General features: G+C 36.5%; 1 protein-coding gene across 2 annotated transcripts in view; it reads right to left on the bottom strand.

Moving 5' to 3' along the window:
- Positions 1–24,568, bottom strand: part of TMEFF2 (transmembrane protein with EGF like and two follistatin like domains 2) — a 250,244-nt gene extending 225,676 nt beyond the window's left edge. For both annotated transcript variants that reach the window (XM_010388767.2, XM_010388766.2), the window contains exons 1-4: positions 23,209–24,568; positions 20,729–20,838; positions 12,861–12,990; positions 7,707–7,733 (exon numbers count right to left, since the gene is read on the bottom strand). In XM_010388767.2, the coding sequence (XP_010387069.2) occupies positions 7,707–7,733; positions 12,861–12,990; positions 20,729–20,838; positions 23,209–23,380 (439 nt within the window). In that variant the 5' untranslated portion in view covers positions 23,381–24,568. The remainder of the gene's footprint in view (positions 1–7,706; positions 7,734–12,860; positions 12,991–20,728; positions 20,839–23,208) is intronic.
- Between the last annotated feature and the right edge of the window lie 2,997 nt (positions 24,569–27,565).

Here is a 27,565-nt window from a genome sequence, read left to right as displayed (position 1 = left end):
GCTGCCTGGCCCAAGGTATGCTCCCTTTTGGGAGCTGCCCACATCAATGGTGATTAATGGTGGGGTATAAAAGCTCAGCCCTGCTTTTCCAATTGAGGACAACTCATAGGGGCCATCCCATCTTGAGAACTCATATGGGCCACGCTGTGTAGCTTTTTTTTTTTTTTTTTTTTTTTTTTTAACTGCACTAATTCAAATTCACCCTCTTCTCAATCTGTCTTCCTTTCTGCAGATGCTGATCCTGAGAGCAAAATTCATAAGTTTCATGTGCACAAATCTCAACTTTAGAGTTCTTTCCTGCACACCATGCCAGGATCACAAATAAAAAAATGAAAAACAGAGATTCTAAGTATCCTGCCCAGGATCAGCAGCTACAGTAAGTACTGGCCAGTAGCCTGGCTAGTAAGTGGTGAGCCAGGATCAAATCCAGAGTCTAGAGCTCTAGAATATGTGTGTTGACCCACTACCTCCTACTGCTACTTACATAACTATCCTATTTTTTTTTTTAGTAATGATTTAACGTATCTCAAATACATTAGAGTGAATACTTACAGAAGATCAGGAATGGGAATAGGGTTGGATAAACAAAGGAGAAAAGTAATAGAATAGTTGGCAATCATTAAGTCCCATGGACTGAGGTGTGTGATTAACTTAGATAGCAGAAAAAAGTATAAACACATGGGGTTTGAGAATTACATTGAGTAGAACGGATGATTTCAGAATCAAAAGTGAAAGTGGGAAGGGGATGAGGAGATATAATAATAGAATGTCATCGGACTGCTGGTAGAATTGATGATTTATATAAACCAAAGAAGATGAGGTCTGGTACAGTTGTTGCAAAGAAGTACAAGAGGTAGGGCAATCTTGCAGTCTAGTTTCCTTCCTTCTTGAAGTTCAAGGACTGGCTTAGTTAGTCCTTATTTACTGCACAAAGTGCTCATCCTTTCTGATCTTCATCTACACATCCAAAGGCTGTTGTGGTTTAAAAGGGTGGGATAAACACAGGATAGCTAATGGGTTCAAAAATACAGTTAAATAAAAGGAATAAGATCTAGTGTTTGGTGGCACAACAAGATGACTATAGTTAACAATGACTTATTGTATATTTCAAAACAACTAAAAGAACAGAGTAGGAATGTTCCTAACACAAAGAAATAATAAATGCGTAAGGTGATGGATACCCCAATTACCCTGATCTTATCATGTCACACTGCATGCTTGTATCTAAATATTATATGTGCTTATAAATACATACAACTATTACATGTTCATAAAAATTAAAAATTAAATGCTATAATAGTGCTTTCTATAAACTATAGAGCATTTTATAAATAATTATACATGAACATAGGGATTCCTACAGATTTACTTAGTTCATATTTTGACATCAAGCAGAATTGTAATAAAATCTTCCCATCAATTTTAAAAGAATCTCTTTCTAAAAACCTTAATCTCCTAAGAAAAATTTTGCGATGCTTAGAGCCCTCACAAACATTTTTTTCTTGTCAGTATACAGAATCCCCTACATTGTGACTCCCTCCTATTTCTTCTTTATTGGTTTGCTATAGAGGCAATATGCCTGCTACTGTAGTTTTAAGAATAATTATGTACTGTTTTGAAATTTTAAACATTATTCCTTATTTCTTACCTATCTTGTGTAACTGCATTTCCTCTGGATGCATTTCTCTTCCATTAAGTGTATTAGCACAGTGATTTCACTTCCTTTCAGGAGGCAGAGCTAGCTGTATCTTCTAAATACTAGAAACTGTACTGGATTCTTACAGTTATTACTATCCCAGTATCAATACTTTAAGCCATGGACTTAAAATCACTAATTAAAAGATTCAACATTCTAATTAAACCCTTCAGGGAAATTATACTCTTAGAGTATATGGGAATAAAGAGTAAAGGTAACATAAATTCTTTTAATTTCACTTTGAACTTTTTGAATTTTCTTTTAATTTCATTTTGAAGTTTTAAAGAGTAAAGGTAACATAAATTCTTTTAATTTCATTTTGAATTTTTTGGAGTTCAAAGTTATTTGCATTACTTTATTTTAATCATCTTTCCTATAGAGGTGTATTACCGTTTCACTGATAAAATAAATGAATCTCCCAGGAAACTGAGAGTAAAAATCGAACAGGCATTCTTCAAGTCAGTTAAAAATCTAGAATGCAAATCTCCTGATTCATAATCCAAAGTCATTTCTATCATACTACACATAATGATTAACTTTCTTTTCCTATATATAGTTTTTAAAAACCCATATGGATGATTCAGACAAAAGTTTGTAGCATCTATTTCACATTCTTAAGCAATGTGCAGAAATTCAGAGAACTATTACTGCTCACTGGAAGAAAAAAAGTTATTTTTATTTTTAAAAGAGTATTCATGTGTGAAAACAAGCTATAGCCATACTGATAACAAAGGTCCCTTTCTCCTCCCTTTTCATTTTCCATCACTCACACTTTATTTTCCTCCTTCTGTTTGCTTTTTATATTTTTCCAATTTTGTTATCCATTACATGGTCCTCATTCATTCTATCTCGATTTCATTACTCCACTGCAATACAGTTTTTCTTTTGGGTAAAGAGAAAGCAAGATGGATTTCAACCTAAGAAGAACTGAGATGCGATTTCAATTGAAGTTCAGATGCCTATAAGCTCATCTCCAGCAGAACAGTAGCTCTCAGGTGTGGCAGAGCAAAAAGAGAATAGTTTTTGCTTTCTTCCCATTTATATTTCCCGGGAAGAATCTCAGACGTGTCATGCTTGGTAGCATTTCTTTATTAAATTAGTATTTCGGCAGAAGTTGCTTACAATTGACACCTGTCAGACTTTGGCTGTAATGTGAGCCCAAGCGCGGGGGGCTGGCGTGGGGAGGAACAAAACATACAACCATGATGAGATATATTGTGTTTGCTGGAATTTGACCATGACAGTGTAGAAATGGAAAGGGTATGCTGGTTAGAGAGGGAATTAGTACAGCAACGTGGAAGGGAAAATTAGCCTTTTACAAGCATGTTTTATGGAATAAATATTCAATTCCTTGCCATTTACAATATATTTTACATTTTATTTCTGCAGGGGAATATTTTTCTTTTCATAATTAGAATCATAATTTTTTCCACTGTGTGCTCTGAAGAGAATTTACATGTAATCTCCTTGAGTGTAAAGAACTGTGCCATATCCATCTTCACAGCCCCAGAAATCTTGCAACAATATCTAGGTTATAGTATTAGCCTCATTCAAGTCAACCAAATTGCTAAATATTATAAAATCCACATTAGAAAGACAAGGATTTTTTAAAAATTATCTCCAAGTTTCAAAGTTCTTAAAATATTTTTGCCAGTTTTTAGCAGTTCACATAATCAGAAATAGCAGCCCAAGATCTACAATGTGTTGCCATGTAAACCTTTCTTGTTCTATCCAATATGTATATGAAGCAAATGTCTTAATTATGGACATATTTGGTAATGTTATATGAAAATAATTTGTATTGGAATTTTTTTCATTAAATAAAAACCATATGTCAACTGATTTTCTACACCAAAGTTATCATAACAACAATTATCTGGATAATTCATAGAAAAGCAAGGCTTTTTTATACAAACAATAGACATAAGTTTAATTTGACTTGTTGTTGTACATATCCCACAATAACCTATTAAAGAATTATCTTAAAATAGTTTATAAATATATACATTGTATAAATAAGTCCTGTGCTTCCTTTTATCTCATGAAATAAAAATATACTTATTGTGTCTATGCTGTGTATCTTAGATACATTTTATTTCTATAAACATTATCACACAACTTCCTTTAAGATGATATTAAAATTTAACTGTGGATTCTGCCACATGTACAGCAGGATAATACATTTATAATTATTTTGATAGTTAAAATATGGTTTTAATTTCACCAGACTTATTTATCTTTCAGAATCTAACAAAGATCTAAGCAACACAAAAATACTTAAAAAAAAAAAAGAGTAATGGAAAATATTCATAGCATTGTCTTTATAATATGACTGAAAGATTTATAGAGAAAAGCAGGGGTTAAAAATTATTCTTTAATCACCCACACACCTCTGAATTTTGAGAGGAGGCACCTCTAATACTTTTTCTTCCTGCAGTATTTGTTGCTTAAGGAAGTCTGTGGGTGGATAAGAAGTTATTATCCCTCCTACACACACCCGTTTTCTTATTTACAACATTAAACTTCCATATATAAGTACTTGAAACACCAATCATTTTCTTTCTATCACTTTCTCAAATTCTTTGGAATTTGGACCACATATTACCTCCCAATAGCACACTTCACAGTTATAGTTTATCTTTAATTTTTTTATCAAGTGTGAATCTATCCAAAAAATTTATTTGATGTAGATGCCTTTCAAAACAAACATTTTTGTTCAAAAACAGAGTTCCACAAATGGCGGGTCCTATGTTCAAAACCAACAATACAAAATTATCTTTTGTATTAATGAGTTTTCTTGAACACCAAAAGAAGAGGATACAGTCACCGAAATGGGACAGCCAAACATTAAGATTTGTATGAAGTATTTGTATCTTATTACTCTACAAATCACCTTTAGGAGAGAATGCATCTTTGTGGATCATATTGGAAACAGAGTAAACATGTTTTATCTCAATACAGTTAACTGTTTGAATTGTTTCAGTTGAGCAAATAGGTCAATAGTTAAAGATTTTAGAACTCCCTATAAAATGTGCAATAACAAGTTAAAATAACTTTTATAAAACCTCTATGTCCCTTTCATGTTGTAGTAAAAAGTTCTCTCAAATGCAGTAAATGACAGGTATACCCTTGTGTAAATGGGTTAAGCTTAAATTATTTTGAGAATAATCAGGTCTAATATTCATTACTAATGTAATATTCATTCATGTTAAAATATAGGACAATCTTTCAAAAGTAATAGTTGATATATTTTTACATGATTTTAGATTTGTGGGTTTAATGATATCATTTATGATAGTCACACATGATAAATGTTTTGCAAGTAAATTTCTTCACTTCACCCTTTTGTTCAATGTACTCCACTTTGGAATTATATTAACTTTTGTTAAAATAAGAGATTAGAAAATAACTATTAACCATCCAAAGTGCTTGCCAAGTAAACCCATTATTAATTAAATACACATTACTGAGAATACGTTATATAGAGATTAGTTATAACAATCACTAGTTACAATTGTTGGATTAGCCAAACAATCACAAGTTATTCAATCACTTTTGTTTTATTCAAAAATAAAGAAAGCTGATTCTGGCCTCTCAATACCTTGGTAATACGAACTCTACAAAAATACAGGGGAAAGTCTATCATCTATATAAGAGAGATAGTAAGTCACACATATCTTATGATTACAACCCAATGGATATATGAACTGAATTTGTGCATGTCATTCTAAACTAGGTTTTTAGGTTTTAGTTACTAAGCGTTTTTGGCATCCCTTAATAAAGAATTTAAAGAAAATTAAAACTAATAGTCTTACAGAGCAAAGTAACATGTAGACTAGCAAAACAAGTAGTTCTGTTAAGAAAAATCTGACCAGTCTCTAATTTTAAACATTGTATGCAATTAGGAGCAAATACTCATCACCACGATTTTCATAACTGACGTTATTTTAAACAATAAGCTCAGAATTAAATGTGTTAATATGCTTTTTTTTCTAAAGCAAACATTGGAAGTTGTTTTTGTTTTCTCCAAGTTACTATAAAGCACCTATAATTGAAAGGAAGAGTGATTAAAAACAGAAAAAGACAAAGAAAACTTAAAAAGTGGTTTCTAAGTGATGTTTCACTCATATAGTATAAAATAAGTTATGCATGTCATATTCATGAGATTAACATTATTTCCTGAAAAAAATGTCTGATTCAGATCACAAGACAACATAATGAGCCAAAGATTTTAATATAAAATGCAACAAGGAAGAGTGAGTTTGACTTCACTTTCACTTGCATATGCTAATAACAATGAATGAAAACTAGAAACTAGCATGTGAAACAAAACTCACATCTTATTGTTAGAAAAATAAAGATATGATGTATAGTATGATAGGATAGTCAAGCAGAAAAACGTATATGATGATGCTTTAACAGAAAGAGAAATGAAGACATTCTTGTTTTTTTTTTTTTTTTTTTTTTTTGGTCTTTAAAGATGCTAGAAAATTAACAAGACTGGTGGGTAAACAGTGGAACAGTTCAGTCTCAGCACAATATTTGCAAAATTAGGTAGTCTACATATAAAACTAAACAGCTAGAAAATATACACAATTTTGCATAGAAACTATTTCCTTACAAAAGAAACATTTTAAAAAATTGATTTCTTATTAATAATATTCCCATGGTAAAACATCTACTAAAGGAACTGCCTTTTTTCTCTGTCTTTTTTTTTTTCTTCAAGATGTAATATGTTCTTCTAAGGTCTTATTTTCAAAACCTCTAGGGAAACTTTCTTGGGAATACTATATTAATCAGCTAAGAAAAACTTTATTAGAAGTAGAGAAAGACTGTCCAGACATCAAAGGACTGTCCAACATCATGTGACATTGAAACATATTCTATGCTTGAGTCTTGACTGCTGTTCACTTTTAGTCTTTATGAAAAAAATTGTGCTCCAATATGCTGCTCTAATTATGTTCTGTGGGTATTGCTTATTTGGACTAGTTAAGCCTTTCATTACATAAGGAAACTTGATAAATCTTTCAAGTGTTTCCTGAACTAGATAAAGGGTGCATAAAATATCTGCCACCCTGGACCCAAGGCCTTCTTCTACTTATCGTTTATCAAATTCTGTATTTAAAAACTGAAATCAACTTGGAATAGCACATTTAATTATTTTACACAACTGAAGCAAGGTCCTGAGAGAATGTTTTTTATTTGTTTTGTTTTTCTTAATCTTGAAATTATACATAGGTTGTGTTTTGTTTTGCTTTGTGTGTATAAAAGTCTAATTTTGTTTGAATTTCATTGGGAAAAGTATTTGGGACATTTACAATTTAGTTTCAATCTATAGGTAAAATCTTCATTTGGTAGTAAGTACATTAGATCAAACTTTTAAAGTTTCTCTCTCTCTCTTTCTTATATACTTTCCTAAACAAAACTAAATAATGGAAACATATATCATACTTTAGTAAAAATAACTATAGATTTAATCAAGGAAGCAAAGGTAATATTATACTTTCATTGGCCTTAATTTTATCTTTTTTACTTTTATGAACTAAAGTTCCTTCAGTTTCAAATTATAAATCTGATAATTAAAACCTTGTCTATATGGTAGGTTATGTATGTCTTATTAGCACCCAGTAATTGAGAGCAGTGTCTCATATTTAAAAATCCAATATTTAAATGATTTCCTCATGAATTCTTTCTTCCCTGCCAAATATGCTTGCATGCTTCTCTTCAGAAGTTTTTACATTATGCCTATCCATATCAAAAACAACTTACAAACAAACAAACAAATGAACAAAGAAGATTAACTGGAGATAGAGTATGATTCATAAGTATGCCAAATAATTTGCATGGCATATACATGTACTTTTTATGGAGACAATTTTTTATGTTTTCATCTTTCCTAAAATAAAAAATATGAATTTGCCTTAAATGTCTGAAATGGAATATACATAAGTAAATATACATAATAATATCCACCAGTAAATCTTCAAATATGTAAAAAGGCAACTCCTACCTCCATCTCCAGATCCTGATCCTGCATCTGTGGGAGGAAAAATTATATTTGCTAGTAAAACATATTCAAAAATACTTATGACTTTTTAAGCTCAAGTTTACTTTCTTAGTTTAATACTGCAGTAATATTGTTTGAGAAAAATACTAATATTTAATCCAAAAATATACATTCACATCAATTTAATTTAATATCTATTAATGTAACTTCTAAAATAAATTATCCATCATTTTTATTCCAAAGCTTTATGAAAACATTATTGCCCAGTTTGGAAAATTTCCTAATCTTGGCTATGAAAAATTCCTAATCTTGACAGGCTGGATTTGGTGCCCTTAGCAAAATAAAGTATTAAAAATGAGATGCTTGTAACAATCAGTAAGTTTCAGAAATTAAATAGTCTAATGTCTGTGGCAAAGAAACCCATATTTAAGGCTTATATTCTTGCAAATTGCATATGAACAAAGAGAAAAGCAGTTTAAAAAGAAATATATTTTATATGGGTGTTGATATGTTTTACGAATACCACAACTGTGGATGATTCCATCTGTGACAAATCATCCTTTGTTTTTGATATCAGTAGAAGAGAGCTTGATTTTTGCCTTTGTGCTTGAAGTCCGATATTCAGTAAATGATTCTTGCAGAAAAAAATCATACCTCTTCTTCTGGATTTTTCTTTCACCATTTCTTCTCTCTCCTTCCTCCCATTAATTACAATTGGTCAACGTTGTCTATTTCTGGGAAAGTAGTTCCCAGAAACATGCAAAATTTCAAGTTGAAATCAAACTACTGAGGTTCCATCTGCTTCTACTTCTTAAGTATAGACATCATCTTCCTTCTGCTTTTCCATTGTTGTTCGTCCACAATACATTTGGTTATGTATTTTAATGTTAATACAGGGAAATAAGATTAATATTGATATCTCTGCCTGATGTGCCCTCATCCCACAGTGAAATCTCACCCAGGGTTCAAGACTTATACCAAATGCCACTCTTAAGAATTTATGGTTTTAGTCCAATTAAAATAAAACATGACTTTTACTTGTTTGCTTCCATGATACTTTATTGGGAAGCACCACATAGAAAGAGGCATGTTATATGAAAATCCACAGAAGGCTGACATATATTGAAGAAGGAAGGCCTTCCCAGCAGCCCTCCTTTTTATCATGTATTGGCATTAGCAGTACCATGAAGGAGCAGTAGTTTGAATTGTCAGTCTTGTTGGAGACCCACATTAACTAAATTTATACGGTCTAGCACTACTTGACTATTAGAATGTCAAGTAATCAATTAACTATTAATGTGACAAGACATACGTCTTTGGGGCAGCATATCTTTTCCTTAAAGGCAAGTAAATTGGTAAAATAATTTATGATAAAATTTATTCTTAGTAAATGTAAAATCAAACAAGGATTTTAATCATAAGAATTGACTGTTTAATGATAATAGATCAAGAAAGACTGATGAATTCATGCTGATATTAGAATATTCCTACCAACTAAACTGACTGTTATAAGTCACGACATCATCTCTTTTGGACAGAACAGTGCTTGAGTGCTTAATGTTTGTCAAGTTTCCTTTTTGTATACTTTCACAGACAAAAACTTTAATTGATTGTATTTGCATTAATTTGAAAGCTTAATTCAGTATTATACTCATTCGGGGCTAAACAACAGGTTGTGGTATTATAGTGATAACACATTCTAAATATATTTTAGTTAAATGTATATATTTTATTTTAAATTTTCCCCTATAAACTTCTTTCAGTCAAGGAAAATGTGTTGTTCATCTCTCTACACTTATATGAACATAAGGAGAAATGCATAAAGGCTTAGGAGTTCCAAGCTCCAAACCTTACTCATTGCATGATAGAGAAATGTTATTCAACCTTGCTAAGCATATTCCTCCTCTATTCAATGGGCATAGTAATATCTATCTGATTGGGCTATTTTGAGGCTTACTGCACAGTGGCATATTTTAAATGCTTAAGTATTGTCTGGAACATAATAATTAAAATGTAGAGTAAACACCTTGCCTATTCATCTATGGGTATTCTAATAAATATATATGATTGGGGAAAATCAGAAAAAAATGCCGATAGTATTTTATCTTGTATTTCCCACATGCATTTCTAAAACTTCAAGGGGCATGGTTCTTAAGACAATATTTGATTTGACACAAATGAAACAGCCAGGGAAGAAAAGAAGGAATAGATTAGAAAAATGATCACTTAAGCCGGTGGCATCATTATGAAATCATTATGGGAAGCTTTAATATTTTCTCTATTATATGATGAGTCATCTTGGCCAACTGATGATAAGTAGCCTACTAAAGTCTTATTAGTGAGACAGAAACACCTAAGAAAATAAGTCATGCTGTTAGACCTAAATCTGAGCTCCTAGTTAATGCATTTCTTACAAGACAAAAAGTTAAATTGACAGTAAGACCATTGAGCAGATTTCCCAATAAGAATCTATTCTCTGGACAAAAAAATAAAGTTCAATGAAATATAATAAATATAAAGTTATATCTTCTACTGCCTATTATTCCTAGAGCTTACAACTTGCCACTTTCATTCAGTGTCAAACAGCATTAAAAAATAAATGGGAAATATACAAAGAAAAGAATGAGAATCCCTTTTAGATCAAAAGTCAGAACCCCAATTTATTTACAGTCAGATCTGGTTAATGAAAATTACTTTGTTCTCTCCGCCATTATTCAGATCAAAAACCTTTTAGATTTACAAGTCCATGGAAGATGCATTCAGCAAGACTGGCTTACTAATTAAATCTTGTAGAAATCTAAGTATGTGAATGAGCTAAAGATGGATTACTCGATTGTGATTAAATTTTCTACTTGGCTAAGTATTTATTTTCATAGTATAACCAGCACATCAGGGACTAGAATGGAAAGACTTGAATGAATCAGGAGAATGTGATTATATGCGCTGACAAGAACTTGGAGGTAGGCAAGTAAGAACGAAAGATTTTGCTACATCGGCCATAACCGTAACTTCTGCTCTGTTTATTACAATAATTGCCTGCCAATTCTCATGTGATTATTGTTAGATAAGAACAGATATTCTCGATGATCTTGAAAAAGCAAATCCTTTCCTCAATACTCTATGGTATTTGCCTTCATCCTTCCTGGTTCCTGGGATTCTACTTTTTTTCTATTCAGTTTGTCCTAAAGGATTATTTCTCATTTCTTTGGTATAGCTGATTGGTTCCTCATAATTAGTTTGCTCCTTGTCTTACTTTCTATATCCCTCATTCTTAGCGTGAGAGCAGCATGCTGGTCATCCTTCTTTCCTACTGGAGAAGCCTGCCCATTGACTCTCACATACTGCTGTACCTTTTATTCATGACTTGTCACTCACAGACCAAGCAGCAATGACCTGCTTGCTTTAGCAAATAAGCAAATGCAGTACCAGCTCCGCTTGCCTCCTGACCATCCTTTCATGAAGAACATTCACATCTAAGCAAATAATCCCTTAGGAGAAAAGACTGCTAGAAACCAAAACCAAAACAAAGTATCTTTGGCCATGAGATATGATACTATTCTCTTTCTTCTGCTAATTCTCAGAAACTTGGGTAGTCACCAATATAACTTTACTAACGATCAATATGCTTAAGACAATCTTTTAAAGAATACGAGGCTTTTCTCTTTGCTCATTTTCCACCCTGTCCCAGTCACTTAGCACATAACTTTTAACATCATACTCTAGATTAGAAATACCTGTTATCTAAGAGGGACTTTTGAACAAAATAGACTTTTCATGACGCTATTCTCTGCTCCTATTTTTGAAGAAAGTTTATGTTTGATGTCATTGTTATTATTCCTGAGTATGCTTATATCATCTAAATTCTCAGGAATTATGACTTCCCAGAAAGATGCTTATTTGCCATTAAGAACAACTACCAACAGGCCCCAGTGTGTGTTGTTCCCTTCCCTGTGTCCGTGTGTTCTCATAGTTCAATTCCCACTTATGAGTGAGAACATATGGTATGGGTTTTCTGTTCCTGTGTTAGTTTGCTGAGGATGGTGGCTTCCAGTTTCATCCATGTCCTGGCAAAGGACGTGAACTCATTCTTTTTTGGGGCTGCATAATATCCTATGGTGTATATGTACCACATTTTCTTCATCTAGTCTGTCATTGATAGGCATTTGGGTTGGTTCCATGTCTTTGCTATTGTAGGAAGAGCATGAGGACAAATGCCTAATGCATGTGGGGCTTAAAACCTAGATGATGGGTTGATGGGTGCCACAAACCATCATGGCACATGTAAACCTATGTAACAAACCTGCACATTCTGCACATGTATCCTAGAACTTAAAATAAAATAAAAAATGGAAAAAAAAAGAAAAAAAAAAGAATAAAAAGAACAACTACCATGACACCTTAAAGTCTCTATAATATATGTGACTTTGATATCAAGCTTAACTTGAAAACTCAGCCCCATTTTAAAGCACTCCTTATTTTCAAGCATAAGCTCTAACAACTACTATAGATAGAAGGAAAACTTGAAAAGTTATAGAGCGTATGAAGTCTCTCTTTCTTCTTACTTCCTTTATAGCACTGTTGGCAAACTTGACTGAAAAATTTTGTAGAATTCCAGGTCGAGTCAGAAATGACACATGTCATTAGAAATTATGTCTACTACAAACACATTTGTCAATATAATCAACTAAATAATAAGACCATTTTGTAGAGCTAAGATTAGACGTCAACTTCAGAGCCCAAATCTGCAAAATTGCCTTCCAGCAGATGTTATTGTTCAAAACAAACAAACACACAAATAAATAATACACCTTTATCCATACATAGTCAGGTTTCTCCATATTTGGCATGTTGGCAGTCAATCTAGATTTCTAATTATATGTGACTTTTATTCAAACTGCCTGTATTTCATTTAATAACATATGTCCTTATATCTACCACTGTCCTTATGATAGATGCCCTCTTTCTTCCAAAAGTGACTTGAAATGTAAAAATGACAAAGAATAAGAATAATAAATGCTTTGAACAAAACAATACAGGCTTGTCTGGTCAATATATAATCTGAATTATTTATTGGGAGATGACATGACAAGAAATGAAAGACATGGTTTTTGGATTTGGAATCCAGGCAGAAGGTTGCAAAGAAGATCACACACATACCTGTGGCACATGATCCTTCTGACACCACAAGTATCTCACTCTGCTGTTTGCATGCAGCCTGTCGCAGGTAACACTCATTCTGGTAGCTCTCCCCATTGGAGCCACACACAGGCACATAGTCATTGTTGCACTGGGAAATACACAGATGTAAGCCTATAGTTAGTACTGGAGACTGCATCCCTCTGACATGATGAACAGAAGTAATAATTTGCAAAAGAAACCACTTGTCTTCATTTTCAATGATTCTACTTGTGTCCAATAAGTCTTTATAAGGGCATCACTGAAAGATTCACAAAGCCAATTTCAAGTTAGCCAACAAGTCATTTGACTTAGATAGGGCAAAAATAAGCATCTAAATTGATCAGGCAATTCCAACAAAATGACTGCACAAGTAGCACAACAAAGATATAGCAACAAACATATTAATACTACTTAATATTATTTTTAGTATGTGGCCCATATGACTTGATGGAAAAAATTAAAATAGTTTAATTTCAAGCTATTCAAAAACAGGTAATGTCTATCTGTGTTAGGAGTGAAAGTATATGGCCAAAAAGCCAAAGAAATCAATTAACTCTTAGTTGTTTTTTTAATTGAATTTAATTGAATTTTTATTGAATTCTAGTCTTTGTAAATTTCCAAATATTCAGATAAGACACTGATTTACTTATTTATTTTTATACCTCTTTAGACTATTGTATATTGATATGGATATGGTCTAGAGAGAAACAAAATTATGGAACACAGAGAAAAATTTCAACAACTACTGAACTATAAGTAAACTTTACTGACTATTCCAAAGTATGTATATTAATAGATATTCCATAAAGAGAAAAGTTCATTTTTAAAAGAACCTCATTATTTAAAAAGTACATATATTACAGTGAAAATTAAGGCAACCTACAGAGTATAGTCATCATAATATAAACATACTCTAAGGCATTAATGATACGTGGCTTTGTCCTATGCCTGTTAATTACACCAGGGATGTGATTATCTCATGATTACTACTACTGATGTGCTTCATTTTTTAATTATAAACAATATAATGATCAAGATTATTATCTGTGTATGCTCACCTATGCCAGAAACTAAGAAAGGAAAATCATACTTATAGATGCATGTAAAAACTCTTCTCTATGTTTTACTTTTATCTAATATATTTGAATCTTTGATGTTCTGTGAGTTCAGAATACATACAAAATAAACCAATAATACAGTGAGATGGGTAGGAAAGTTTAAATATATATGATATAAACCTAAAACCCTATCACAAATAAACTTCAACTCAAGAATTTATGCAAAAGAAAACACCTCTCAACATGTTGATAATCCGATTTATTAAAACCTGAAATTTATTATTTTACTCTACTTCCTTACAATACCTAAACTTTCTTATTCTTAACCAACTATTTAACTCTTGCTCTTTGTCTTTATATAATAATAGCTTAAGTGTCACAACAAATTTAAATGTCAATGTTCTTTGAAATGAAAGCCTAATTTTATGAGTTTTTTTTATATATATTATTAACAACTTAAATATAATGTTTTGGTAATTGTGATCAACTTTTCTCCAAACAGTAAACCCAAATGGGATGACAGTCATATTAAGATGACCATAATTACTAACAGGATGCTTTAGCACATATTTTAAAAATATTCTTTATCTTAATTTCTACAATATATAATCTAGACATTCTGCAAGTCCTCTATATAGTAATTCTTTTCCACAATTACATTATTGTCTCCCAGACTCAGTCTATGTATGTGATTATATTTTAAAAACTGATTTGATGGCTCACACCTGTAATCCCAGCACTTTGGGAGGCCAAGGCAGGCGGATCATGAGGTCAGGAGATCGAGACCATCCTGGCTCACACAGTGAAACCCCGTCTCTACTAAAAATACAAAAAATTAGCCAGGTGTTGTGGCGGGTGCCTGTAGTCCCAGCTACCTCAGGAGGTTGAGGCAGGAGAATGGCGTGAACCTGGGAGGTGGAGCTTGCAGTAAGCCGAGATTGAGCTACTGCACTCCAGCCTGGGCGACAGAGCAAGATTCTGTTTAAAAAAAAAAAAAAAAAAAAAAACTGATTTGATTAGAGTTTTTCACTAATCTTTTGCTAATGTTTAACTCAATCAGCAACTGACTTCTGATTAGATGATACCTGTGTAAGCACTGTTTTCCAAGAGCTTTCCAAAACTTTGTTTTAATTTACATCTGAAAACTGACTCACCACAGGTCTGAGCATCTGCACTACCATTCAAGAAAGAAGGCAAGTGCAAAATGCCTGTGAAGATTTGAATTTTCCAAAGAGCAGTACTGAAAAAACAAATAAATGTGGCTTGTGTTCATGCCAGAACTGTGGCCAGCAAGGAAAGTGCAGGGATAGGTGCTTGATAAATGTGCTATGATCAGAATCGGAGACAGGAGAATGTAGGTAGGATTATGTTGATCTATGAACACTACAATGGTGTCTGAGCACATGGAGGAGAGACCAGAAAGAAGGAAACAGCTGGTGACATTATGATCGCTAGACTTGCTGATCCTTTCAGTAGACAGAAGAGAGTCATAATATGTCTATGACTAGCTGGACTAACATCTAATGCTTGAGGCCTGGCATTCTTGCCCCAGACTACTTTTCAATCTCCATCTCCATCCCTCCTTATAATACTTTGTGTGTAGATTATTTGGGTCCTTGTTTTCTTCTCTCCAATCCTTAAATTTTATTTATTTGTCCTTCTCAGATTACTCAAATATAGAGTCAGTGGACTGGGAGTGGGGAGTGGAAAGTATTTATTATCTCTCCTAACTGCTAGTACACAAACCTGATATGCATCTTAAAATATCGAATAAACTGATAAAGTGCTCATATGCCGCTTCTGAGGGATGCAGTAAGCCAAATTCGAACAGTTCTAAAAACAGAGCTGCCAAGTTCCACGCACAAGCCAAAAGGGAGATTTCTACAGAGCTGAAAAGAGCTTAACTGTAGATTACTGGCATGATGTTTTTGGCCCTTAGTATCAAGACTTGCACTCATTAATACGAAGAACACAAGGAGGACGTACACCCTAAATCATGAAAGCTCATGAGTGGGAGTCTAGTCCTAGGTCCTCCTATTTCTTTCACTGCCTTGGTGTAGGACATTTTGAATGTTAATCAACAATGAAATATTTAACAGGTTTATAGCCTAGTTTTCCCACTTGAAATGCTTACCTGGAACACTTGGGAAATTAACAAAGTCATGTTTTTAAAACAAGAAACATCTTGTAATACTTATACAAAGAAATGTAAATTATTTGCTTTGTATGATATGTATTTTAACTAGTAGAGTTATCATCTAACTCTAACATCAAACCACGGCATTTCTAGAACTAGAAAAACAAGAGGAAACAGGCTAACCCTAAGCATGAAATACGCTAACTACTGCATTAAAATATGCCAAATTATTGGAAATAGTTTTTAGTAGTATTCATGATACTGCTCAGTTTCAGATGAAGGGACAGATTCAGATGTTAAGTGACTTGCTAAAGGCCATACAGTTGCCTGGTAAGAGGAAAAACAAGACTCAAGTTCAGATGGTTAGGTCTATAAATGCATGTGTTGTACAAACTTCCTCTCAGGGGAAAAAGTGATTCTATTTTTCCATGTTTTAAAATCTTATGTTATTTTCCAAACAAGTATTTTTCAATAGAAGAATTTTGTTCCAAAATGGGCTAACCCCCATGCTAGTGGAGTCAATAACTTGACACACTAGAATGCAAGAAATTAATTTTTGCTACAAATTAATAAAAATTATGTGAGAAGTTTTTCATAGGATTTATTGCTTATTTGATTAATATAGGTTTTTTGAGCTGAGATTTCAGCATCTAGAAGCTTATGTATGACTTATGTTTTACATATTGCCAGTCCCTTCCACAGAGTCTGGCATGTAGAAGGTGCTCAACAGATGTTAAGTCAATTCTGTTATATTCCCAGTTGTCAAAGGCTTAAGAAGAATGGCTTGGGATATGGTATATTTTTCTTCCAAAAAGGAAAAAAGATTTAAAAAAATCTGCATATGTTTCAATCCTTTGGCCATTCCATAGGTAATTTTTACTTTTCTGTGATTTATATTTCCTTAAATGTAAAAAAATTATGATTTTAAGAGTGGACAGGCCTGTGACTATGGTGGAAATGACTCTGTATGCCTTCCCAGGTTAGGTCACTAAAGGATATAGCTTCTACCTGGTTTTTTCTTTCTCTCTGGATGCTTGACTTTGAAACTCAGCCACCATGCTATGAGGAAGACAAAACTTGCCCATGCAAAGAGATCAACATGGAGAAGAAGAAGGTCTTCAGCTGACAGTCTGACATATGAGTGAGAACCCTCAGATCAGTATAGCACCAAGCCTTTGAATTCCCTCCCCTTACCATCAGCTAATGCCAAGGAGAGTAGAGGTGAGCTGTTTTGATTAAGCCCTGCCAAAATGGCAGATTCATGAACAAAATAAATATTCATTGTCTTAAGCCACTAAGTGCTGGGCAGTCTGTTACACAGCCTTAGTGATAAGAAAATTTTAGATCTAAAGCATGACTTATTAAAAAAATATTTAGTATTTGAATTAGGTAATACCTGAAAAACATAAAGCTTCATAATATTTTTAAATTATAAAGTGGTTATTGATCATTGCATGACCAGGGCCATCTGTAAATATCTACATGTATCTACATGTATCTCCCTTCCTTTTTTCCTCCTTCTCTGCCTCCCTCCCTTCCTTCCTGCCCACTTTTATTTTTATCTATCTATCTACCTACCTATCTATCTATCTACCTACCTACCTACCTACCTACCTACCTACCTACCTATCTATCTGTCTATCCATATACTGTCTCCAAATTTTCATCCTCACACTTACTGGGCTTAATACCTGGGTGATGAAATAATATGTACAACAAACCCTCATGACACGTGTTTACATATGTAATAAACCTTCACATGTACCCCCAAACCTAAAATAAAAGTTTAAAAAAGGGAGGAGAAAACAATCATCTCACTGAGTTGTGAGAAATAAATGAGATAATATGTTTGAAGGATAGAAATCAATTTATTTAAAATCATCGAAGAGAAGTGAAGACTAATAATGTTTACTTTAGTGTTCCAGTGATAAGGCAAATTGTAAACATTATAGGTATAAAAATATATGCCCATTTCTCTTTGAAATTTATCTCTCAGCTGGAAAGACTATAGACTGCAGGCTGAGTGCGGTGGCTCACGCCTGTAATCCTAGCACTTTGGGAGACCGAGGCAGGTGGATCTCCTGAGCGCAGGAGTTTGAGACCAGCCTGGGTAACATGGTAAAACCGCGTCTCTACTAAAATACAAAAAAATTAGCTGAGAATGGTGCAGTGACCTGTATTTCCAGCTAATTGGGAGGCAGAAGCACAAGAATCGCTGGGAGACCCAGGAGGTGGAGGTTGCAGTGAGCCAAGAGTGCACCACTACTATCCAGCCTGGGCGACACAGCAAGACTCTTGTCTCCAAAAATTCCAAAAAAAAAAAAAAAAAGAGGAATGCTTGCTTGTACCTGAAAAGGCAGCAGAGAAAGAAACAGAAGTTTAGAATAATACATAGGAAAACAGATTTTCAATACCTCTCCCTTTTTATCAGATACTAGGGCTAAAATAACAAACACCAAAAAACTCAAATTCATGTATTAGGAGAAGATGGACTCAAGAGACTCTTAGTTTAAAATATCCTATTTATTATTCTTCATGCAACTTATACTTTTCTTTGATCTTCAATTTAATTCAGCCACTCTATATTCTTGGTATGTGCAAAGTCTACATTTTCCACTAGGGAGATGTTTGTTTTTTCTTGCCAGATTGACAACTATTGCAAAGCACAAACTAATAGCAGTAGTAATACACTAGTACATTTCAAATGCCACAAAGATTACAAAAAGCAAATTTACATTTTAGTTTCTTACTCAAACTTGCATTCGATGCCACTCCCTCATCGATTCCACTTAACAATTATTTAAATTAATGCTAAACATAGCTGACTGACCAATGTATGAAAAACACACATATTTTTGTTGATTAAAGTTTTACCAAAATCTTCCGTAGCACATATAAAATGAAAACAGTTCCTTTAATAAGAAAATTGTTTATATTCATTTTGTAGCTTTACAGTTCTGTTCCTTTAGAGTTCCACCAACCCCCCCTTTTTTTTCTCCTGGTGAAATCTTAGAACCATGGCTTTACATTTCAGGAACGTTTTTCCTGGTTCATTTGATATTTTTTATGAATTCATTTCTTTTGTCTGTCTATGGTTATGAAAATAAGACAAATTTATGGAAATCACAAAGGGAAAGAAGGAAAAATTCACAAAATTATCTGGGCCTTTAATTAATGATTTATCTAACTGCTTTTTTCCCGTTTAGTTAACATTTGGTTAAGTATGAATTGGGGAGTTCTCAGGCTCTCTCTCTCTCATGTAGTTCACTGAAAGTACATAATGACACTGTTTAATGTGGCTGGAGACCTTAGAAGTTGATGTTACATGCATATTCAATATGCATGAATATGTTTCTGACACTATGGTATGGTCTAAAAAACTGTACAGTCAGAGCAGTACTCACCCACCAGGAGGTGGTGCACTTTACAAATATCAGTTGTCATATTATGTTTCTTAGAAAGAAGAAAATAATGTCTAAGAAGGTTTTAGCATTCTAAAAGCCACTTAAACTTCATTTAAAGGTGAATTCTCTTCTCCTTCTTAGTGGGAGGTTGAATTCAATCTAAAATATTTAAATTTCATCAATAGTTCTAAATATTACCTATTAAACCAGATATCTAGGTCTAAATTTGAGTTTAATGTTTTTATTTGTTCTATTTTTTTGTATTCTTACCATCTTAGAAAAGTTTCCCTTATCTCACACGTACTTTTGTTTATGTGCATATTTCCTGGTTGAGTCATACTGTCAGATTTTAAAAGTATTTTTAAAAGCAATTTAAAATGCTCAAGGGCAAATATAGGCTATTGGTACAACATCCATGCTACTTGAAGTTCTACATGATTATATGAACATTTTAAGAGGAAAAGGCTGATAATTTACACGGTGGAAAGCATTTGTTAGCTAATGATTATCCTAATGATATTACAATTTCTATCTTTAAGAGATACTAGTAATCTAGTTTTGATGACGCCAGTAGTGCAACTTCTTTCTCTCTTTGTTACTTAAAATAAATTAACACAAGAAAAAGTACATCTTCCTGATGTTCATAAAATAACTTGTGGATCTAAATGCTCTTTTGGATTCCTAGGGGATTCAGTTCTAATTGAGGGTGGTACCTATGAAAAAGCTGACATATATTAATTAATAAGTTTCATGATTTCCAAATTAGAACAAAGTTTTGAAGTTACACTAATAAGGAGTTAACTTAAAAACCTAGTCAGGTTGCAAGGGTAATAAAGGCCAAGATCATTAAAACAGATAGCAACAAGATAAAAAGATGATAGCCCCCATCAAAAAGAACAAAAGCACAAGTTAAGACTTTTTACCCCCTACTTTGACTATTATCCCCAGTCAGTTCACTTTTAAAATGATGCTAGAAGGGCCAGAGAAACATAATTTTCCTTTGACATCCCAAAAGCACAACCTGAAGCTTTCTACCTTCAGTGGCATTTATAACTTTGGCATATACATTTCTCCAAAAAGTGTATGTCTTCTTGACATCAGTTGGCTCTCTTGCCAGTACTTTTGCTTGGTGCCAGCTTCCCTCTTAGCTTGCATAGCTATAAATTTCCAAGTGATAGGCTGTAAAGGGAGATCCCTGCTTTGCAGTCTCATTAATGAATTAGAAGATGCAAATATAAGACTTCTTACCTTGAACTGACAGACGCAAGTCACAGTGTCTCCAATTCTTAAACATTCCCCATCAAATTTACAGGTGTTGGTGTCACAGAGGAAGAGATCATTTTCTCTGTCATCATAACCTCAAATTTAAAGAGAACACTCCAGTCATTAAAACATGTTACAGATTTTTAACAAAAAACACTATCTTGAAGCTTTAAAATACTTGTCCTAAATTTTAAATCCAACAACTATAGCTGTACTGCAAGGTCACCGTCTACCGATAACCTCAAAATCTAGTTAAGTGATCAATATTCGTTTCCATTTTCCACAATTCTTTTCTAGTCAGTTCTCCTTTAATATCCTTTTCTGATAGTGCTATTTTTTAAGGCTTCATTAATACTGACAGTGGTGAATGAAAGCTTAACATTTGCTTCCTGTTTTTGTTTGTTTGTTTGTTTGTTTGTTTTGCTCATTAGGTGGACAATATTTATGACCACAAAACTCCACATTTTGGAAAAGAGCTAGTGATGATCTCTGAATGCCCTTTTACCACTTCCCCATCTTTAATTGTTCTTTTGCTTCAAGGACTGAAACAAACCCTTATTCGAAATTTATCTAGACAAAGAGGAAACAAAGCCTCAATAATAAAGATAAACAGGCACAGTGTTTTCTGTGATGGTCTGTTTGGCTCAAATGAAGATTGATCACCTCTAAGTTAACAGGGGTGGGAGCAGGGTGCCAAGTTCTTGACAACCTATCTGCAAAACCAGTTTATTCTCTTTAGTTTATGCCGTCCCCTTTAAAATATCTGGCAAATATTGAATTTCTTGATTGCAAATGTCAACTTCACATTTAAGTTAGTTATTTCCTGAAACAATGCAAGGGCTAGGAACGAAGCAAACCAGTCTGTGTTGGACTACAAAGCCATCAACATTTCCAAAAACTGATTTTGCAGACTCATAATTATTACTATAATAAAGCATCTAAAAAGTGATTAGGCAAAGCAAAGTGAAACTTATTCTTTCAAAAACAACACACATGTATGCATGAATCAAGAAGTTACAGAAACATGTTGAGTTTTATTAAAATGCCAAATTTAGAAACTGCCAAAAAAACCAGAACAATCTATTGACCCCAAATCTAATAGGGTTGCAAATCTCAACTTGTCTTTGTAAAGGATAAATTAGAAGGATGCATAATAATTTTCCTTTTGGCATTTACATCAGTAATAACTAGGAACTATACAGGCTTTCACCCTATGAGTTACAGTTGGTTATAACCTCCTCTCTAAAGTTACATACACTTCAGCTCATATACATCCTTAAAGCCACTTTATTCAGAGCCGTATTTAACTACAGCAAAATTATATTTACAGAAGATGAAAAATTACATACACACTTGCTAAAACTAGAACAGACCACACCTAGGGGACAATACCCAGGCATGTTAACGGAGTTTAAAATGCCAAGGAAATTACACCCCAATTCTGCCCAGTATACTACAGGCTGTCAAACCGAAATGCTATGACAGCTAGGAGTGCAGCAACTCCCATCCTCTGGCCCTATTTAATTAGGAAGCTTCAGCAGAGCGAAGCCTGCCAAGCTCTTGCCATCAGAATCTGAAGGAACCCAAGCGAGCAAGAAGAGTGCCTGACCCACTCCACGGAAGCCTGTCCAGAAATGGAGGAGTCAGCGCCCACTGAGGTCGGTTCTGCCCTCGACTAGCCTACACGGAACCTGACCAGCCTCAGTTATGCCCACTCCAGCCTGGGAGACCCGCAAAGTGTTCTTTTTCTCAACTTCCCTCTACTACCTTGAGGCTTAGGGAAGCAAGAGAGGGGCATAACTGGAATGCAAAACCAATGTTTTTTGTCGCCTAGGAGAGAAGGGGGAAGAGAGAGAGAGAGAAAGAGAGGGGTGGGGTGGGGGGGGGGACAGAGAGAGAGAGAGAGAGAGAGAGAGAGAAACTGATTATATTGAAATCCAGCTCCTTTAGAATCTGTGTGACCTGGTCTTGAATGGGAGACCAGTGCGCCCTCATGGCACCTTTGCCAGGAATCAGCGATTCCCCTGCAGTCACCATTTGATTTATTGCTTTCTCGCTCATTCTTTCTCATAAAGTTATTTCTTCCTCATCCTAGTAAGACTTTCTTCTTTAACGATGACAAAGCTTCGCTTTTTATGTTTCCCCTGGGATTGGTGTTCTTTCCAGTGAACCCAGAAAACCATCCCGTTTAATATTTCTCAAAATTCTCTCAGCTCCAATGTAACCGCAAGCATGCAAAGGTTTCCTGCTACACCTGCACTTTCTACCCATCCCAGAACTACCCCCCACCCCCGGGCCTGGAACAGTTCTCCGTGTTTCTCTGGATAGAGGTGGGTGGTCTTAGGAGCCTAGGGCAGTAGGAGGTGAGGGGCTGAGGAGGCGCGCTAGGGTAGGCTGGTCCGTGCTGGATACGCGTGTTCTTCTGCGGGTAGTTAAGGGGTCGGGGACGGGGGTTCTGGACTTACCAGAGCAATTCCAGCCGGTGGGCGTTTGGCAGTCACTTAAGGAGGTAGGGAAAGCAGCGAGCTTCACCGGGCGGGCTACGATGAGTAGTATGACGGGCAGCAGCAGCAGCCAGCAAAAGCCCTCGCAAAGTGTCCAGCTGCTGCACTGCCGCGGGGACTCCCACAGCACCATGACTAGTTCGCGCAACTCTGCAGCAGCAAACGGCTTCCGAGGAACACAGGATCGCGGGGGCCGGGCAGCGGACTACTGAGCATCCCGCGGACGGCGGCAGCAGAGGCGGCGGCGGTGGCAGTGGCACCCGGCGGGGAAGCAGCAGCCAAACCCGCGCATGATCTCGAGAGTTTCAGCAACATCCAGGGACTGGGCTCAGCCCCGGGAGCGAGAGGGTCGTCAGCTGAGAAGCTGCGCCGGAGACGCGGGAAGCTGCTGCCATAAGGAGGGAACTCTGGGAAGCGGGGGGACAGGAGGAGACTGGAGTCCAGGGGCAGAGAAGCGGAGCCCGAGGAGGCAGGGTGGAGGGACAGTCAAGGCGCCCCGCAGCCCGGCAGCCGCCTATCAAGCTCTGCCGCCCGCATCCCTCTGGCGTTTGGGAAGCAGCAGGTCCTCAGCCCGCCCGGGGTCACGTGGGAAGAGGCAGTCGGACTCTGATTGGTGGAGCAGGATGCAGGTCCCGGGAGGGAGGGGTCGACGAGGAGGTGCAAGGATGCAAGGAGGAGGCGGCCGCGGAAGCCACAGATGGGCTCGCTCGGCAGCCGCCGGCCCGAGTGGGGCTAGGCGGGGCTGGCTCAAGTGAGAAGCTCGGGCTTCAGGGTGGGCTACCCGCATACTCATATACCACTCGCTTCACTCTCCGCTCCAGGACGCCCCCTACCGAGGGCGGGGTGCGGACTAGCGCCCCTCTTCCGCGCGTGACCCGGGGCAGCGAGCGCCGGCCGCGGCTGGGAGGCGTCTCTCCGAGCTGGAGATGGTGGGGGCGGAGGTGTCATAGGAGCAGCAGCAGCAGGGCAGAGAGGGGCGAGCCGGCGCGGGAGAGGGCGTCCTGCTGGCGCCCGGTGCTCCAGCGTGCCGGAGCGCGCCGCCTGGGCTGTAGGGGGATGCAGGCTGAGAATGTCGCGGCGGAAAGGCCAGGAACGTTTCTCTAGGCATTCGCAGGGAGGAGAGGGTGAGAGGCGATGGTGTTAGAACCGCTCTGGCCGGCCTGGAAGCAGCAGCAGCATCTCCCACAAGAGCCTGCGACCCCAAGGCTCCTCGCCGAGCCAGCTCAGCCATCCCGGCAGGCGCTCTCCTTCATTCTCTCTTCTCCCCTCTCTCCTCCCAGGCCCCCTGCAGCTCCGACCCAGCCCGAGCGGCCGCAGGTTTGAATCCCTCTCTCCATCACCCGCTCCTCTCCAGCCCGTAGCCTATTCTTGTGTACACCTGGGAGGTGCGGTCAGATGTGTTTGGAAGGTCAGATTTGGGCAGGACAAGTGGTCTGAGAGGGAGAAAGGCTCCTCCGCATACGCCGCGGGTGGGTTGCCGGGAGCATCCGCCGGGAAGCGGCGTCCCGGAAGAGGAGAGCGGTCTCCGCTTTTTGGCTCAGGCAGTGGCCCTGCGTGCCTTACGCGGGTCTTTGCCGGATGGCCGGTGACCTGGGGCGACGAGAGAAGGTCTAACTCGGCAGGAGTCTCTGGCTCTGCGCGTTTCTTTCATTCACTCCAGCGGGCACAGGGCAAACGGCATAGCGGGACCCGCCTTCCGCCTGCTGCATTCTTCAGGCAGTTAGACACACTCTTTAGCCTAATGGAATTTTAGTCGCCAGTAACGGGACCGAGAGCTTTCCGGGACAAGGGTGGAGAGGAGCATCTTTCTTCCGTGACCGGGGTCACTATTGCAGTCTCAGTGTTTTGGAGGCCCCACAGGGAAGAGTTTTCTATTTTGTGTGTGATTATTCAGTGATTCCTGGTTTTTTTCTTCTTCTTCTCCCCGCTCTCCTTCTCTATTCCTCTCTTTTATTCTTCCTCCTTCTTCTCCCCCAGTTTTCAAAAGCCTCCAGATCTTCCCTTTTTCTCTGTATTTAAATTTTCCTTTTGTGCCCCTCTTTCTGTGTCCTCTGAATTTAGGAGAGCATTTGATAACATTTAACAGGCAATTAGTGTCCATTCCCAATCACTTAAAAGAGGCATTAACATACTTTGAAAACGGGACTATCTATCCCTTGCAGACACCACCAGAAAAACAAATTGTACCCGAGTAATCCTTTTAAGTACTTTAACCTCCAACCTCCTCCCACTTCCTCGCTTTTTAACTTCTCCTTTGAGAGATGTGATCGTGCAGCACCTCAGTGCCTCAAAGAAATCTCTTTTTTTTTTTCCTGTGTGAAATCCATCCCTTTATCTTACATCTCCGCCTCCGTCCGAGACTGTCCCCTTCCCCTCCCACCTCCAAAGATTTCTGAATCTCAGTGTCTCTCACTCCTGGCAATTAAGCAGCAGATCCCAGCATTCTAGTCAGTGGCATCTTGCTCCTCACCGACGAAGACTCCATTAAAACATATCAATTTGACCAGACGTTGGAGGCATCAGAAAATCGGCTTCTAGACAGAGCAGCTAAATTCTTTAAGGAAACGGAATACCCATTAGATAGAACTGCCAACTAATATTGTAAAACAAGGAATTAGAGATTTCTTTCGCTACAGGCTTTCGGCAGAGAAGGAAACGTAAATATAGATCAAGATTTAACAACTCTGCAGCACAGAGTGAGAACATGTCATTTTCCATAGCAAAGATGGTGTGGTAACTAATCAAGCTTATGAAAATAAGTCATGCTTGAAACTAAAGGCAAAGTCTTTAAATGTGTTTATGCAGTAATTATGATAATGAAACAGGACCTGCTAGGATTTCAGAGCTTGGTTACATAAGTAGAATTTTACAGAACCTCTTAGCAGAGGAAAACTCTTTGAATTTTCTGCTAAGTAAATTTTTGGCGTACTTTCTAATAATATATACTCTTCCTAAGACGTTTGGCCGAAAGGAAGTTAAAACTCCAAAGGAGTTAATTACTGGTTGTGACTGGTTAACAAAAGCAGTTGCTTCCACAGAGGTCCTTTAAATTATTAAACAGTTTGAAGCAAAGCCTTTTCAATGGGAATGCTGCAATTTTATTGCACTTACTATGTACTTAGTGTTATAGTGCCACCAAGAAACAAATTCTGAAACTGGCAAGCACCACCAAGTGGCAGAAGAACATCACTCATTGAGCAGAGAATTGTATTGTTGAATATGTAAATAAAAATATATACATTATTTAGACTCGTCACTAGGTACCAAACAAGTAGACAAGACTGCATTAGCAATTGGATTAGTGCTTTAACTTTTCCCCAACAAGGTGAAATCAGTTTACATATTAGAATTAAATTTAAGTTTATGAATTGTACTTTGCATTGTGTATTATATGATTACTAGTAATATGACACAAACATACCATGCATTTGCAAAATTCTTATTTTAAAATACTATACCATATTTATTTTCAATCTTCTTGAGCTAGAATACTTTATTTGTGGCATACACACTCTAGAATTGATGCAGAGGGGTAGAGTCCAGCTGTTAGATTTTTCAGTAGAAATAGCGCAGAGATATTTTCTCCAGAAAACATAAAAGCATTTTTTTTTATCATGGAAAGAACATCAATATAAAGGATGAGATTACTCACAGCTTAAGTGGGGGGTTTGGGAGTTATTCTTCAACAAGAATAGTTTAAGATAAATAAATGAAGCTGGGAAAATAAGATACACTGCCAGTCAGAACTCTATCTCCTTCATGATTTCATACATTCTGATTGTTTCAATAAAGGTAAGATGTATCCTTTGCTTCTTAGGTGTCAGGCATTGTGCCATGGAGGATATAACATATTATTTAATCTTTAAAACACCCCTATGAGGCAAAGAATATTGTTATCTCATTTTACAGAAAAGGAATATGGCTTTGAAAGCATCAGGCAACTTGCCCCATGAAACAAATCCAGTCAGTGACACTGCTGGGACTCTGTGAGATTCTACCTGACTTCAGAGCACAAGACAAAAGTCACTAATTTCTTCTGTATTGCTGCCTGTTAGCTTCTGAAAGAGGAAACTAACTGAGAATGTATCAGTTCTGTCCATGATACTTCTTTGTCTGCCCTTTCTGTGGAGCAGCAGTAAGGCCCAAACGTTAATTCTCAAACTTCAGCAATAAGATCAAGTCATTTCTGAACCTGGTTGATGATATGAATACCGTGAGAAACTCTGAAACAATAGACAAATTCCAAGTCCCACTCTCAGGGATTCCGAAAATCTGGAGTTGGGCCCTGGGATCCATATTTTAATACTCATCCTTGTTG

This window comes from Rhinopithecus roxellana, chromosome 14 (assembly GCF_007565055.1).
Source record: "Rhinopithecus roxellana isolate Shanxi Qingling chromosome 14, ASM756505v1, whole genome shotgun sequence".
Classification (NCBI taxonomy): Eukaryota; Metazoa; Chordata; class Mammalia; order Primates; family Cercopithecidae; genus Rhinopithecus; species Rhinopithecus roxellana.
The sequence above is the reverse complement of the archived record's forward strand: the minus strand, read 5'-3'. Positions and strand labels throughout refer to the sequence as shown.